Source organism: Chelonia mydas, chromosome 18, assembly GCF_015237465.2.
Source record: "Chelonia mydas isolate rCheMyd1 chromosome 18, rCheMyd1.pri.v2, whole genome shotgun sequence".
Taxonomy (NCBI): domain Eukaryota; kingdom Metazoa; phylum Chordata; order Testudines; family Cheloniidae; genus Chelonia; species Chelonia mydas.
Genome location: NC_051258.2, coordinates 8,840,141 through 8,855,319, shown reverse-complemented (window position 1 = coordinate 8,855,319; position 15,179 = coordinate 8,840,141). Strand labels below are relative to the sequence as shown.

The following is a 15,179-nucleotide window of genomic DNA, read 5'->3' as shown; positions in this document are numbered from 1 at the left end:
CCCGCAACCTCCAGCTCACCCATCACCACTGCGTCACCATCACTATTTGTTTCATCATCCACAGTCCCTCTGCACCTCCGCCACATCTACTTTCTCTTCATGGCGCCTGATGGGTTCCTTCAATTGACCTCTGTTCTGCTTAGGACAACCAGAGCTCTAGAGGCGAAGGGGAGGAAATTCCAACCCCGGAAGATGCATTCTAACACATCTCGGTGAAGCTGGCTGTACCGCCTTACTGACCTGAAAGGTGTGAGCACCTGAGGCTATTTAGCCTTCTAAAAGGGGGCTCCCAAAGGGTCAGACATTGCTGTGTCCCTCTGCAGATCTGAATCCATCAATCAGGCTCTCGTGACCTTTATTCTAGTCTACTCTAATCCAGGAAGAGAGTGTGGCCTAGAACCTGGAGCAGAGCAGGAGTCATTCCTACTCCCATCTCTACCAATGAGTCACTATTTGACCTTGGGCAAGTCATAAACATCATTTTCCTCTTCTGTAAAATGGGGACAATCCCATTTTCCAGAATGCTATGTGGTTTAAGGTTTGGAAACTGCTCAGGAATGCTGGAATGGAAGGTGCTACAGGAATGCGCATTCCAAGACAGTCTGTATTTTATTCATTCCAGGAAAAAAATCTAGAATTTATAAGCCTCAAACTCTGAAATAAACCCAGTGGGTTTTGAGAAATGTGATTTATCTGAGCACGTAAAGAAAACGGGAAGCAAGTTAGAGCATCATCAGACATGCTATTGCCTGCACCTGGTTGACTTTTTAAATTTTCTTTAACGGCGTTTTTCTCTCTTTTAGCCAGAGATTTCCTCCTCTCCCCCCTGCTCTCGGTGATGGAAAACTTTCAGTGTCTCAGAAATGTTTAGTAGCCAAGCTGTTGTGCTCATCCTCCCAATGCAACCCGTATCTCCCCTGTGCTGCCAGGGAACCTGGAGTACACACTGGGACAGCACTAATGACCAAGTGCTGATCACTGAGTTTTTCAGGTCAAATTACCCCTGAGAAGCTGGGTAGCTTGGAAAGAAGCTGTCATGCCCACTGGATTATTTAGCAAGTCTGACAATATGAGTGGTGCCGAGGTCTAATCTTTAGGGAGTGCAGGGGGCATGGAGCTGAACCTAGAGCAAACAAGGGCTGGTGTGGCAGATTTCTGAAGCCTTTATGGACGGGCCAAAACCTGGTCAAATAACAACTCTGAACACTGGGCATACTGGGATACTGAGGCATCCAGTCTCAAGGCACTGGGCAAGGGGATGGGCTGGACTCAGCTACAGCCATTATGGAAGGGTCTTTCATTGATAAGGTGTGGGGATGCGAGCTAGGAAAAGTGACAACCCAATTTTAAAGACCATCAGCCTCAGACTGTGGAACTCACTACCACAGGAAACTGTGGAGCCAAATACTGCAGTAACATTCAGCAAGGATTAGGGGTTTAATTGTACGATTCCGAACAGCATCTGTGGGTCCCTCTAGCTAGGGCAGAAATGACTAGAGATGACAATCCTCACAGTTCAGAGAATAAATAGATCATTAGTTGGTGTCAGGGAGAATCCATCTCCTCCACGGTGGTAGAGGATGCAGAATTTGGTGCATTGTGGGGAGGTTATACCCTCCTCTGGACCATCTGGTACTGCCCAGGGCCACAGAGAGGATACAGGATTAGATGGACCATTGGTCTGTTCCAGACAGGCAGATCCAACGTACCTGCATATACACGTGTAAATCAGTGGAGTGTAATTGATGCGAATAACTTGAACTGTTTTCTCCATTGACTTCAATAAAGCTAAGCCTGTTTCCACAGCTAAGGATCCAGCCTGCCTGTTGTTTGTATTTATTTTTATGTTTCAATACATATAAGAGAAGCTGCCAAATGGCCACTCTTCCCTTTCAGGGGCTGATTATAGAAATACCTGCATTACAGTATAACAACAGCTGGATGTATAGCTAGTTCAAAACACTATTGTGCGACCCCCTGGACAAGCCCTCTGCAGAGACCTAGCTCAGCTGATTCTAGATGTATTCTGAGAGATAAAACGTATTTTTCAGCACAGTTACTTTCCACACAACCATGAATTCCGGCTTTCTCCTTGTCCCTGAATGAGAAGATCATTTTAACTCAGCAGCAGTCATGACTGCATGAGACAAAGTCCAACCTAACTTATCTTCATTAGTAGGAGATTTACAGAGACAGTCAAGTGTCTGAAGTCCCCTAGTCTCTAATTACAGCAGGCTCAGCCCCTCGTGTCCCCTGTGTTGTGGCTGCCAGTTAACTTCAGAGCATCAGCAAGAGTTACTTCTCGTGATTTGAGAGTTTCAGAATAAGTTATTTTCTCGTTATTTTCTGTTTCAAGAGATAGCTAACCATGTTTCTGGCTGGAATCTGTCCAGACCACATGCTTTGTTCCTCATCAGACCTTTCATATGACAGTAGCTGAGTATATTCCTCTCCAAAGAGCGGTCATCTTGGCCATAGGAAAGACAGAGACAATTCTATAGCAGGTGGGATTTAGCCTAGATGGACTGCCTTCATCTACCCTGGAGCTAGCCAGGGCATCATAACTCACAGTTTGTGTTGGTCTGGTGCTGCTCTGATTACAGATTCCTGGGATGAAATCCTGGCCCAATTGCAGTAAATGGCAAAACTCCCACTGGCTTCACTAGGGTCAGGATTTCATCCTGAAAATGCTGTCATTGCTTACAGGAGTTAAACTCTCTGCTGCTACTGCCCTTCAAGAAACAGGCATCAGTTCTAAAGAAAGGGCCAGAAGAAGAAAACTGACGAGAGGCAAAAAATAGAGAGGGCTCATAGCATGTGTCAGTGTCCATCCTTTGTAAGATCATACCCACGGGTTCTACTCAATGATTACAGTACTGTGCCCCAGAAGGGCTGCAATCTTACGCATGCTGTAAAATCCATCATCTGCTCCATCCTGGCCGCAAGTTGACTGGGTGCGTCCGAGTCCGACGGAGAAGACTCGGTGCCTTCTGCTTCCTGAGCCTGAGCTCCTCTGGCCACCTTGTTTGGACGCTGGCCCTTGACATGAACAAAGGGAATTCCCAGCATTACCGTTCCCAAGGGACAGACAAACACAATGACAATAAAGTGAATTGGGTGAAATCAGTCACTTCATGGCATCCAGGCCTACCAATGGCACCCTCCTTCGCCCTGGGACTGGCTGCTGTACTCCTGTCTGGCCTAGGAACTCCTTCCTCATCAGTAGGCCGCTTCTGTGGCACTCACTCTGTGGTTAAGAGCCTGGAGCCCTCTGAGAGCCCACCACTCCCCTAACTGGCCACAGGCTCCCAAGAGAAGTACATTCATCACACTCCTGCTCATAGGGTGACCAGATATCCCAATTTATAGGGACAGTCCCAATATTTGGGGCTTTATCTTACATAGGTGCCTATTATCCCCCACCCTCTGTGCCGATTTTTCACGGTTGCCGTCTGGTCACCCTACTTGCTCACCAACCAAGCACACCCCCTTTCCTGCTGTAAGGACCCCTTTGTCATAGGCTGTGGGCCTTCAGAACAGCCCAGGCTGAGAGACCCCTTCACCTCCAGGCCCCAAGCTGGCTGTGGTCAGTCAGGACTGTGTGGTGGAGAGGAAAGCCCCTGGCCTCCAAGTTGGGCAGACATACTCTTGGGCTCCAATGCTGGAGAGCTCAACCATAGCCCAAGGCTAAGAACCTCTTAGTTCTATGGACACATGAAGACCATGGAGACCTGCACTGAAGGAGCAGCTGGAGATCCAGGGCCCAGCTGCCCTGAAGCTCACAGAAGAGAATGGATTTGTTGTTACCTACATTGAGAGGCCTGATTTTTTCCCCCTGCCCAAGCTCTGAGGTGCTGTCTGAACCACGTTTCCCCTGTGACACCCCCAGGCTGGCCCCTCACACTCCTATGCAATGGGAAATTAGCAGGGAGTGTGGGATGCATGCCAGCCTCAGCCTAGTAACGACGCTGTGCTGGTGTCCTGTTACCTGCACTGACATATTCGACCACGGTTGGCAGGTAGCCACTGGTGCTCAGGTCCACCGGGACAAAGGCCGTGTACTTGCTGATGACATTGCAGACTTTGCTGGTTTGGACGGCGTTTATCTGGTACCGCCTCCCAGCCCCTGTTGGGTGAGAGATGTCAGGTTACGATCCATGAGTATTGTGGGCTCAGACCCTCTCCCAGGGCCTAGATCACAAAAGCCACCTACACTCCTTGACCTCCTCACTGGCACTCTCAGCAAAGACACCCAGGACTGAACTGACCGTGGGGACTGGCATATCCCTTTTCCCAGAGCTGTGGTCTCTCTGGGGCAGGATCAAGGCACAGTGGCATGGGGAAGCATGAGGAAATTTCTGTGGCTGCTGCAAGCCGTAGTCCTATTCGGTGGCTGACTAGATAGTGCCATTCTCCAGGGCCAGACACTGCATACTCCAGGGCTCGTCATCCAGCACCCGAGCGCTGAAGTCAAGCAAAAAAGATAGTAAGCCCAATATTACAGCCCAGAGAGAAGCACTCCAGGTACTCGGCCAGTTTGGGGCTTCCTCCCAGGTGGGACAGAGATGAGAACAGGGGAACGGCCTAGGGAAAGAAGGAGAGAGATTGCTTCGGTGCGAGGGGCCATCCATTAGATTCCCCTATGTTGCTCATTCTCCCTCCTTCCTCTGGTTTAGTGCCTTGGAAACCCCTTCTCACGGTGTGCCCTCAAAGACCCCATCCCAGCTTGTATTCAAGAAGCAAGGCAGGCTGTCTGGAAGTGCTGAGTCAGCTTTAGGGAGACAGCCAGCTCTGACTGATGTGCTCAATCAAGCTGCCAGCTCTTCTGTACCTTAATGTTGAGCCATTGGGTCTTAACTCAAGGATCCCAGTGATCTGAGGCACTGGGACCCTTTGGATTGCCCGATGTTTCTTTGCCACCATAGCACAGATGGGATCACAGTCAGCGCTTGCTGGGGCTGGCACCAGTTGGTACCAGTGCCTTTCGAAAGCCCTTGAATGTTGTCGTATCCATCCGTACCGCACCACTGGAAAGTGATGTGCCACAATGCATTGCCGTAAAACACCTCTGAGCCCACCAACAAACCAAGCCACCGTGAAACAAACCATCCCCACTTGAGTCAACAGGCCAAGCCCAGAGGTGTCAAGCCTCACATGCTTCCAATTAGCAGCCCAACCCAGCTTCAGCTGTGCTCCTCTTATGGGGTGTGTACCCCACACAGGCAATGAAAAGGTTAATGTGGATCCGAGAGGCTAATACGCTACCTGGATGCAGTGGGGGGGAAGGGATGGCCCAGGCTTAATTAAAGATGAAGCCCAGCTGGGGAAGGAGCTGGGTGGTGACTATAAAGAAGGGAAATTAAGCTTAGAAGGGGGCTGCAGGGAGGAACTCTGCAATCACTCTCTGCGACTAGAGCAGCGGTACTCAGACCATGGCGGTTCAGGAGTCAAATTAGTGGTAAGCCCAAAAGAGCCCCAGTCATGTGAGTTCATTGTTTCATTTACTACACGTTCTAGTCAGATTTAAACAGTATGACAGGGGAAATATTTTGCTTTTTATAGACATGTATATTATTCTCACGGCAAATAAGTTAATAACTTAGTGCAAGTTGATAACTTAATTGGTTAATAACATAGTAAAAGCACCCGGTGTTTTAATATCATGGGCTGCAAAGAGCCGCAGGAGACACATTAAAGAGCGGTGTGTGGCCTGTGAGCCGCCATCTTGAGTATCACTGGGCGAAACCATGGAGAGGCTGGGAGGGTCAAGGAGGAAGCCCGAGGGAGGAGTTGACACTGGGATCCTCTTGTGAGTAGACAAGTCTGGCAGGAGGCTCAGGAGAGAGTAGGAGCAAGCTCTGGTGATGAGTCCTGCAGGATCTGGATGTCTGGGAAGAGAGCCCTGGGAGGCATTTAACTGAGGAGGGGTGGAAGGTTAAGCCCAAGGAGAGCAGAAGTTGGGTTAAGTTGTACTTTTGGTTTGGGATTTCTGGGGGGATTCCAGGGGACAGCTGTGTGAGTCCTGGCCCTGAAAGAAGGGTGATCTCTGGGGGGCAGTGGGAGAGACCAGCTGCAGTCGGTACAATCCCAGGGAGGCAGCAGCATGGTGTCTGACAGAGCAGCCTTTGACAGCTGATTATAGGGCCCCTGGACTGGAACCCAGTGTAATGGGGGGGCCTGGGTTCCCCTGCTCATCACTGGGAAGGTGGTGTGCAGCCCTGGATGACACAGGATAAGGAGTTTTGAGACACAAACAGGTTTGAGGACCACAGGGCCTCCAGTCGAGGCAGAAAATCTTTTGTAAGCACCCTGAAGTTTTATTTGTTGGACTTTCTGATACCCAGCAGGGATGGGACTAAAGTGTGACCTGGTTGGGGGATGGAGTCACGAAAGGAGGCAGAGCATCACGGGACCAGAGTGACCAAGAGCAGGGGGTGCTAGAGAGAGAGGAGCGACTATGCCATGCCCAGCTGCAACCCAGCGCACCCGCAGAGAATCCATTCTGCAGTAGCTGCCCATGCATATCCAGCTCCCATCTAAATAATAGCATCTTCTCCCCCTTTCCTCGTCAGCATGTGTGTCCCTTTCAAGGCTGGCTAGTAATTCTCTCCTTGTTTCTTAATGCATGCCTTTGGTTTTACTTCTCCATGACATTTTCATCCCTGGGTTACTTCAAGAAAGGGATGAAGAGCGGAGAGATGCTACCAGCCTACAGTAGAGGACATTGCTAGCTGGCAGAGCTCAGCATTGTACGCTGGCTCCTAATCCTGTGTCCCCCCAGCCCTCTCTCCCATCTCACTGTCTCTTGTTCTGCAGTGCCAAAGGCCGCCTCCTTATTAACTCCTGAGGGCTGAATTCATCTCTGATGTAAGACCTTTGAAATCAGTGGAAGTTACCCCAATGATGCCTTTTTGGTTCATATGTCTTTGGAAGAGTGTGTTTTCAGACCAATTCTGTGCCCATGCACGTCCCCAGAGTTCAATGGATTTGAATCGGAGCAGAATTTGGCTCTCTAACTCCCACCAATAAATAGGCAAAGAAAAAATAACCCTCCCCAGCCACTGAAGCAACACCTGAAAATCAATCCGCAGCCGAACAGGCTCAAACCTGTCAGTTTCCTTTCCCAGCTCAGTTTTCCTTTCCCAGCCCATTCATTTTCATGGCAGAAGCCTTTGCACTTCTGGGCCAGGACTGGAGGCAGAAACAGTGACATTCAAAAAGGGGACCAAACAGTTCTCTGCACTTCTGTCTGTGCCAGAACTGGGAAATAGCAGAAATATCACAAGGGGACTTGTGATCAAGAGATCCCCAGCCCAGGAGGTTTGGCTAATTCACAGACTTGTTCAGAGACATGTCCAAACAGCTCCGCAAGGAGTGATAATCAGGGCTAGATTTCCTAGTAGAGCCTAAACTTCTGGATCCTTCTTTGAATGGAACCGTTTGATGTTCCATTCAAAGCCAGGCCCTGAGAATTGGGACTCCATGGCGGAGGAGGCTGAACAGCAGGTGTTGTGTTTTGGTTCTCAAAAGGCCTAAAAAGCATTTGATTTGGGCTCACGACTCAACGTGACTAACCCTCTAAAAATATAACTAGCCGCCCTATGTGGGAAGCAGGGGAGTGTGGGAGACGGTGAGAGGGTGAGGAGAAGGAGCGTGCAAACATGCAGCAGGGATATTTAATGAGTAATTAGGTGAGCTGGAGAAAAGCGCAGAGGGCATGAGGCCAGCTTTGGGAGACTCTCCTCAGATCATCACATGGAGCATCAACACGTGGCCACAGTGCATCTTCACCATGTGACCTTGAGTTAACATGTGATAACACTGAGGGCCACATCCCCAGCTGCCGTAAATTGACGTGGTATAATTGAGGCTACTGCAGCTGCAATGGTTTACACCAGCTCTGGGAATCTGGCCCTCCATTCTCACTGAGGCTGGCTGGCAAGGACGCCGGCATTACCGTGTTCGATTTCACATTCCTTCTCGGCCAGCTGCTCGAAATCCCGGATGATGGACTTTGCCGCCAAGTGGTGGAAGGTCTCGTTCCACAGATCCCCTTCGCCGTTCTCACAGCTCTCTCTGTCTTGGAACAGGGGCCGGATGTCAAAGGTGATTTCCCACTGGACAGGCTCATTACTCCTTAACCCCTTCACCACTGCCTTGCAGATGGCCCTGGGGGAGCGCGGGGACCATGTGGTGGAGCTGAGATCAAGCTCTTGGGGATCGCAGTCTGACGAAGTCTCTGTTTCAAAGGCAAAGGAAGGGTGCTGGGCAGATTCTGCAGGCAAGCAACAGGCACATAATGAATTAGCATCACAGTGAAGGGCAAGGCCACCTCCCATCCTCTGCTGTCACTGGTGTGCCAAGGAGCTTCCCAAATGAGGGCTACTTTGACAACATGCCAGAGTAGGAGTTAGAACCCAGGATTGACTGTCAGGACACTTTGGGTCAAATTCTGCTCCCATTTACACCCACTGATGTCAGTGGGTTCCTGTATTTTGTATCTGACAGCAAATGACTCACGGTGTGACGTTGGGCAAGTGACCTAACTGCTTGGTGCCTCAGTTTCCCCCAGTGTTAAATGGGGATTATACCATTTTCCCAGGTCTTTATGAGTCTTCATTCGTGTTTGTAAAGCACTTTTTGATCCTTGGATGAAAGACACGATAGCAGTGCAAATAGGGTTGCCAGGGTGTCCGGTTTTTGACCAGCACGCCAGGTTGAAAACAGACTCTGGTGGCTACAGTCAGCACCACTGACCGTGCCATTAAAAGTCCGGTTGGCGGTGCAGCAGGGCTAAGACAGACTAGTCCCTACATGTCCTGGCACTGTGCTACGCCCCGGAAGCAGCCAGCAGGTCCAGCTCCTAGGCGGGAGGGTTGAGGGGCTCCGCACGCTGCCCCAGCCCCGAGCACCGGCTCTGCACTCCCATTGGCTGGGAACCCCGGCCAGTGGGAGCTGGGGGGGGGGGGGCAGTGCCTGCGGGCAAAAGCAGCGCGCAGAGCCTCCTGGCCCCCCCGCCTAGGAGCCGGACTTGCTGCTGGCCACTTCCGTGGTGCAGCGCGGTGCTATGACAGGCAGGGAGCCTGCCTTACTCCTGCTGCGCTGCTGACTGGGAGCCACCTGAGGTAAGCCCGCGCCCTGACCCCGAGCCCCAACACCCTGCCCCAGCACGGAGCCCCCCCCAACCCGGAGCCTCCTCCTGCACCCAAAACCATGCATGCCTGCACCCCCAGCCCAGAGCCCGTACCCCCTCCTGCACCCAAACCCCCTGCCTCAATCTGCAGCCCCCTTCCACACTCCGAATCCCTCGGACCCACCCCACAGCCTGAAGCCCCCTCTTGCACCCCAAATCCCTCATCCCTAGCCCCACCCCAGAGCCCGCATCCCCGGCCGGAGCACTCACCCCCTCCTGCACCCCAAACCCCTGCCCCCACCCAGTAAAAGTGAGGGAGGGTGGGGGAGAGCGAGCCACCAAGGGAGGGGGAATGTAGTGAGAGGTGGGCGGGGACTCAGGGAAGGGGTGGGGCGAGGGTGTTTGGTTTTGTGCTGTTAGAAAGTTGGCCACCCTAAGTGCAAAACAATAAGTAATAATTAACAACATGAAGGAGGGGGATGTCTCTCCTGGAAACTACCTATCCCAGCATGCAATGTTCCATCTTCATACAAGTGACCGGGCGTCTTTGCAGACTGCAAAAGAGGAGAGCGGTTGAGGGTTGCAGTGTACAGCCCCACGGGGCTGCATCAGGCCAAGTGCAGTCGTAGGCCTGGCCGTTCATGGGAGAGCATTAGCCGCTTTGCAATGCATGCTGGGATACTTGGAGATGCAGAAAGGGGCCAGAACATTGCCAAGGGTGATTGACGCTCGTCGGGTGCTTTAAAATAAACTGCTGTTCCTGGAGAACAAATGTAAAAGGTGTCACCAACCTTTAATGGGAAGAGTGACACACCTTTCATCCACCTCCCTGGTGTCAGAGTTGCCAATTTTGGTTGGACATATTCCTGGAGTTTTCATCGCACAATATGATCTTTAATTAAAGATTACTCCCATTCCTGGAGCCTCCCCAGGACAATCCTGGAGGGCTGGCAACCTGGAGATCACTGCCACCAAGCACACCGCCCTGGGAGTCTACGACACCCCTGATAGAATGGCCACGCCACGGACGGCCTCCCACGCTGTCATCCCCTTTCTCAGGCCATCTCTCTGGAACCCACACAATGCTGGGCTCCCAAGAACAGGGTTACAACAGGAATGGTGGGCTGGCTGGGGTACATTGGCATGGCTCCATCAACGGTCAGTGGAATTATTACAGCTGCGGATCTGGTCCAGTGAGTGAAACAAAGTTTGGTTTACCCCACACATGTTGTGAAAGGGGTAATATGGGCTTGAGAAGCCAGTTAACCAGGCTGCGGGCACCAGGAGGCGGCGCCAGGCCTGATTAGGGATAAAGCCCAGCTGGAGGGGAGCTGGGGTTGTTTTTGCTGGGATTTTGTTTTCCCTCATAAAGCGCTGGGGCCTGGGAGTGCCCAGCGGGAGAGAGGAGACCCTCTCTCTGGGAAACAGCCTGAGGAAACAGAGCGGAGCAGCTACTCCAGGGGTGAGCTGGAAGCCTGCTTGGAGACCAGGGCCTTAAGTAACTGGAACCTGCCTGAAGCCCTGAGTTTGCCAGCCCAGACAGTGGGGTTGTTGAATGCCCAGGAGCCTGGACAAGGCACAGGGGCAAACGGTAGAGGATGAGACGTACTTGTGAAGAGGAGAAGGCCAGCTGAGCCCAGCCGGGCTGAAGGTTTGCTTTGTTTACATTTCTGCTGGACTTTAGTCAAGGATACTGTGGTCCCAAAAGGGGCTAGACTCTGTAAAATGGGCTGGCTGAAGGGCTAGGACCCTCTTCTGGCTGGAGTAGGCCAAAAGAAAGGGAGGGGGAACTGAGGCAAGAAGTGGTGCAATTCCATATTCAGCCAGGAGGGGGCGTGTTGGGGCAGCAGTTTTGCCACTGGCCTCTTTACGATTTGACCAACGTTTCCTAATTTACCAATACAGGCCGCAAGGTGCTATGGCGGGAGGTGCACAGACAGACTGGTTAGAGTGCTCTTCATAGCAACCTGCTGGATGTCACTTACCCTGATCCCCAGGGCTCCGGCTGCCCGAGGAGGATCTCAGGACAGAGCTGGTCTCCGGCTGACCCAGGCACCTGCCTGGAGCCATGTGCTGGAGGCCATCCCGTGGCTGGGGAGCGCCCATGTCATGACAAAACGACATGCAGCTCTGCTGCAGCAGAGAGGGCCTCCTGGCGCCGGTGCCTCGTATCCGTGTGGTGGCGACGTAGGGGCTGGCGGTGAAAGGCTGTGAACAGGGAAAGGTCAGAGTGGGAGAGACGGGCATGGACAATGGGTGAGAGTCTTGTTAGGAAAGACACGGGCACAACAACTGTTAGAGGGGTGTGTATGGCGACAGACCGCTGGAAAGAAGAGGTTTGTGTAGGAAATGGATGATCGATAGGAAGGCGAGATCCTACCACCCACCCACCTGTGTTTGACCCATTCCCTTCCTGACCCAGCTATCTTACTGGCTTGTCAGACATGCAAAACCCTGACATGGGAAACGGCATCTGTTTACTGAACACAAGTGTTTCACCACCACCACCACCCCGCAAAGTTTCCCTGACAACCGACTGGGATTTATTTCTCAGTGCATGCCCCAGATGCATTCCCCTTGAGGCTGGAATGAGTCATCGAGGGAGTGCCTTCCCCTGACCAGTGGAAGGATCAATGTGAATTTCCACAGTCCGGCTCTTTTAATGACTTCACATGGAAATTAAGAGAAGGACGAAATAGGCAGGCTGGGGCCCAGCGACTTAGTTATGAAGGGAAAACTGAGCAGCGTGTTCCTCCTCCTTAAATAGTCCCTTGGGGGTGGGCAGAAAGGGAGCGAAACAGATCCCTGTGTCAGCTCTTCAGTGTAGACTCTACCTATGCAGACGGAAGGGGTTCTCCTCCCAGGGTAGATGCTCCAGCTCCCCGAGAGGCAGTAGCTAGGTTGGCAGAAGAATTCTTCCATTGACCTAGCGCTGTCTATGCTGGGGGGGCTAGGTCAGCTTAACTATGCCCCTCCCGGGGGAGGGGGATTTTTCACGCCTCTGAGCAACATAGGTAAGCTGATTTAATTTTCTAGTACAGACTAGGCCTTAGACAGCAGCATTCATACCTTTGTCCAGCATCTCTAAGGCTGGTCTCTGTATGGACACTATGTCCCTGGGAGCAGGGAGACACAGAAATCCTAGTGTTGCAGAAAGATGCCCTGAAGGCCAATATCCTCTGATTACTCACAGACCAAGCTCAGCATGGCAGTGGCAAGCTTTGCCCTGGCCTCTGGTGAAAATACCTCTGTCCTGACCTGGCAGGGCCCTCTCTAGGGGTTGGGTGGGGCATTCAGTTTCCATAACCCATTCAACCCTTGGCCTCTCTTCTAAAACTGCCCACAAGAATGGAGGGGAGTGAGGGCAGAGCAGCTTGGAGGGTGGATTTTGGATGATGGGCCTGTCTCCTGTGGATTGGATGCAGATCACCAAACTCATTTCCAGCTCCCCACCGCTCCTCGATTGTCCAGGGCCCTCTCTGTCTGGGTCGGAGGGAATTCCCTTTCCCCCGCACTGGGCCTCTTGAGTCCCTGCCCACTACTTGCTTCTTTCCTATAAACATCCCTCTAGTACTGCCCCAGCCCTTGGAGGAGGGCTCACTGACTTGTCTAAGCCATGCCAGCCCCATGTAGGGAGACCTGCGATGAAGGGACACTCCCTCCCCCTTGTTCTCAGCTGAGTTTGGCGTCTCTTGATCCCTGAAAATGCCCCTACGGAGGTAGAGCCTAAGCAAGGAGGCATCTGAGGTGAGCTCAGTGGAAAGTCTCTCTGTGGAAGCTGCTGCCGGCACATTTCCGCATCCCCAGCCCCATGTTTCCGCTCGCGCTTTCCCCGCCTGAGCCTTTCTCCTTGGAGATCAGGGAAGTGTCTGGGAGTTCAAAACATCCATCTTGGCGCGCTGACCTTTCCTTTCCAGTTGCGGTGTGGGTATGGGCGGGAGGGGGGAAGAGCTCTGCGTCCACATCTCTAAAAATGTCAAGCTTCCCCCCACGCCCCCCCATGTCCAATCTGCAGCCCTAGGTGGCTCTCACAGTGTGAGAGATGCCGTAAAACAGGCAGCAATGTAAAACCAAGCAGAACACACACGTCTAACCCCCGGCTGTGTTCTGACGAGGGCCGGTTTCTCCTTGTCGTCTTCTAAACACCATCATCCCCCACAATGCACAGAGACTGGGGCCTGGCCGACCCTAACGGTGCAGACACCGAATGGGGGAAGGACAGAAATACCTCTCCTGCCCTACAGCACAGAAGGAATGAAGCATCCACCCTGGCATGTCTGTAATGAACCATCCCTTAGAAACGCCTGGACTTTGTGATGTTCCACAGACCAGCACCCAACATCTCCCCCTACCCCTGCGGGACTAATTCCTCTCCCCTGTGTTCTACTCGTCTCTTCCCTCCACTCTCTTATTGTCTCTCTTTCACAGCTCTCCATCACCCCGTTTTTCCTTCCCCGCTCCCTTCCCTGCCAATCTCTGTAACCTTGTGGCAGATAAGAAGCCTATCGAAGACCTCGGATACCCTGTTCAGGGTTGTCATGGGAACGGGGATGCAGCAGCAGCTGTTCGTGTTCTGGTCTGCCCAGGCTTGCTGCAGACACTGATCTCGAAGGAGACCGTCTCATTCACGTCAAATAGCAGAGTGAGCGATTCCAGCCCCTTGCCTGAAAATCGCCATGCTGATATCAGGGTCAAAGGGGACTGAATGTCTCTGATTCACCGCAAACCACGGAAATCACCCTTTCAGCTAACCTCACCTTTTCATTTCAGTTTATAAGGACCTCAGAAGGGAAGCGAGCAGCCTTCTTGTGGGCTGAATTTCGGACCCTTCCCCCTCAGCATTCCCAGCATATTCCTGGCCTTCTCTTGTAAAAAGGCACTATCCCTGGAGCATGGGTGGCCCTAGGGGCCCACAAGCACTAGGAAGCTGTTCCAGCTGGCACAAGTTAGAGCCGCTTGGAGGCTGCTCTAGCTTGCACGAGGGGCTGAATTATCTTCTAGCTGTCTCTGGGATAGTAGGGGAGCAAAAATTTGACAAAGCCATCTCTGTCCCCTGCCTCAGGTGCAGTGGGTGGAGTTCAGGCACACCTGAATCTCTCTGGCCCCATGAAGTACCACCAGGGAATGAATTGGACCCACGGTTCTTAAGGTGTGGGAGTGGTCAGAATTATTGGGACATTGATGCAAACTCATTCTGGGGATAACGTTGCCTGTTGTGTCTATGTGAAAAGAAAGAGCTGTGAATTAAAGCAAAATCTCTCTGGAAACTTGCTTGGGGCAGACTTTCCTCTCCAGCTCCTTTTGTACCCTATCTTTCATTTCCTTGGACCCGGTGTTGTATTAACAGGGGGTTTGCATCAAGATTAACTTTGTGTTCTACTGTGAGGTACGCAGGCACTGCTACAGATCTGAAGGGTTTAGATCATTTGGCCAAACTCCACTGAAATATGAACCCAAGAAGAATTCAAAGATATAACTAAGATCAAGCAAACAAAGTTCAGGCCCCTCTGATGAAGGAGACAGTAGAGATGCCGACACAACACGTGAGCCCAGGCTATGAAAAGAAGTGGTGGACCCATCGTGTGCCCTCGCTGGAAATCTGGACAGGCTTTTTCTACCTGCTGGCCTTTATTTCTGGTGGAAAAGTTTTCTCCTTGGCACCACGTTGCAGCACAAAATGCGCATACGTGCACAAGTGCGCCCCAGGTCTGAGCCCCTCGAACCTGGGAGCTTTGCCTGCCACCGCAAGGCTGCCCCTGCACCTGACTTTGTGGGCATAGTCACCTGAGCGTGTTTTTAAGGGGGGCAGGAGAGCACTGTGTGACTATAGCGGTTGGTTTGGAGACGGGCCTTGGGAGAGGAGGCATTGGACATGGCGCACTGAAGAGCATCCTACACCCCAGAGGTTGCACTGGGGCCTGGGAGCAATGCTGGAAGCCCCAGCTCTGGGGTGGTGTGTCATAAATATAAAGGGAAGGGTAACCACTTTTCTGTATACAGTGCTATAAAATCCCTCCCTGCCAGAGGCAAAATCCTTTCACCTGTA

At 52.1% G+C, this 15,179-nt stretch overlaps 1 protein-coding gene across 3 annotated transcripts in view; it reads right to left on the bottom strand.

The window, feature by feature from the left end:
- Positions 1 to 15,179, bottom strand: part of VWA5B1 (von Willebrand factor A domain containing 5B1) — a 77,594-nt gene that overhangs the window by 11,275 nt on the left and 51,140 nt on the right. For all 3 annotated transcript variants that reach the window (XM_043531839.1, XM_043531841.1, XM_043531840.1), the window contains exons 15-18: positions 11,119 to 11,341; positions 7,958 to 8,275; positions 3,989 to 4,126; positions 2,905 to 3,039 (exon numbers count right to left, since the gene is read on the bottom strand). In XM_043531839.1, coding sequence (XP_043387774.1) covers positions 2,905 to 3,039; positions 3,989 to 4,126; positions 7,958 to 8,275; positions 11,119 to 11,341 — 814 coding nt within the window. The remainder of the gene's footprint in view (positions 1 to 2,904; positions 3,040 to 3,988; positions 4,127 to 7,957; positions 8,276 to 11,118; positions 11,342 to 15,179) is intronic.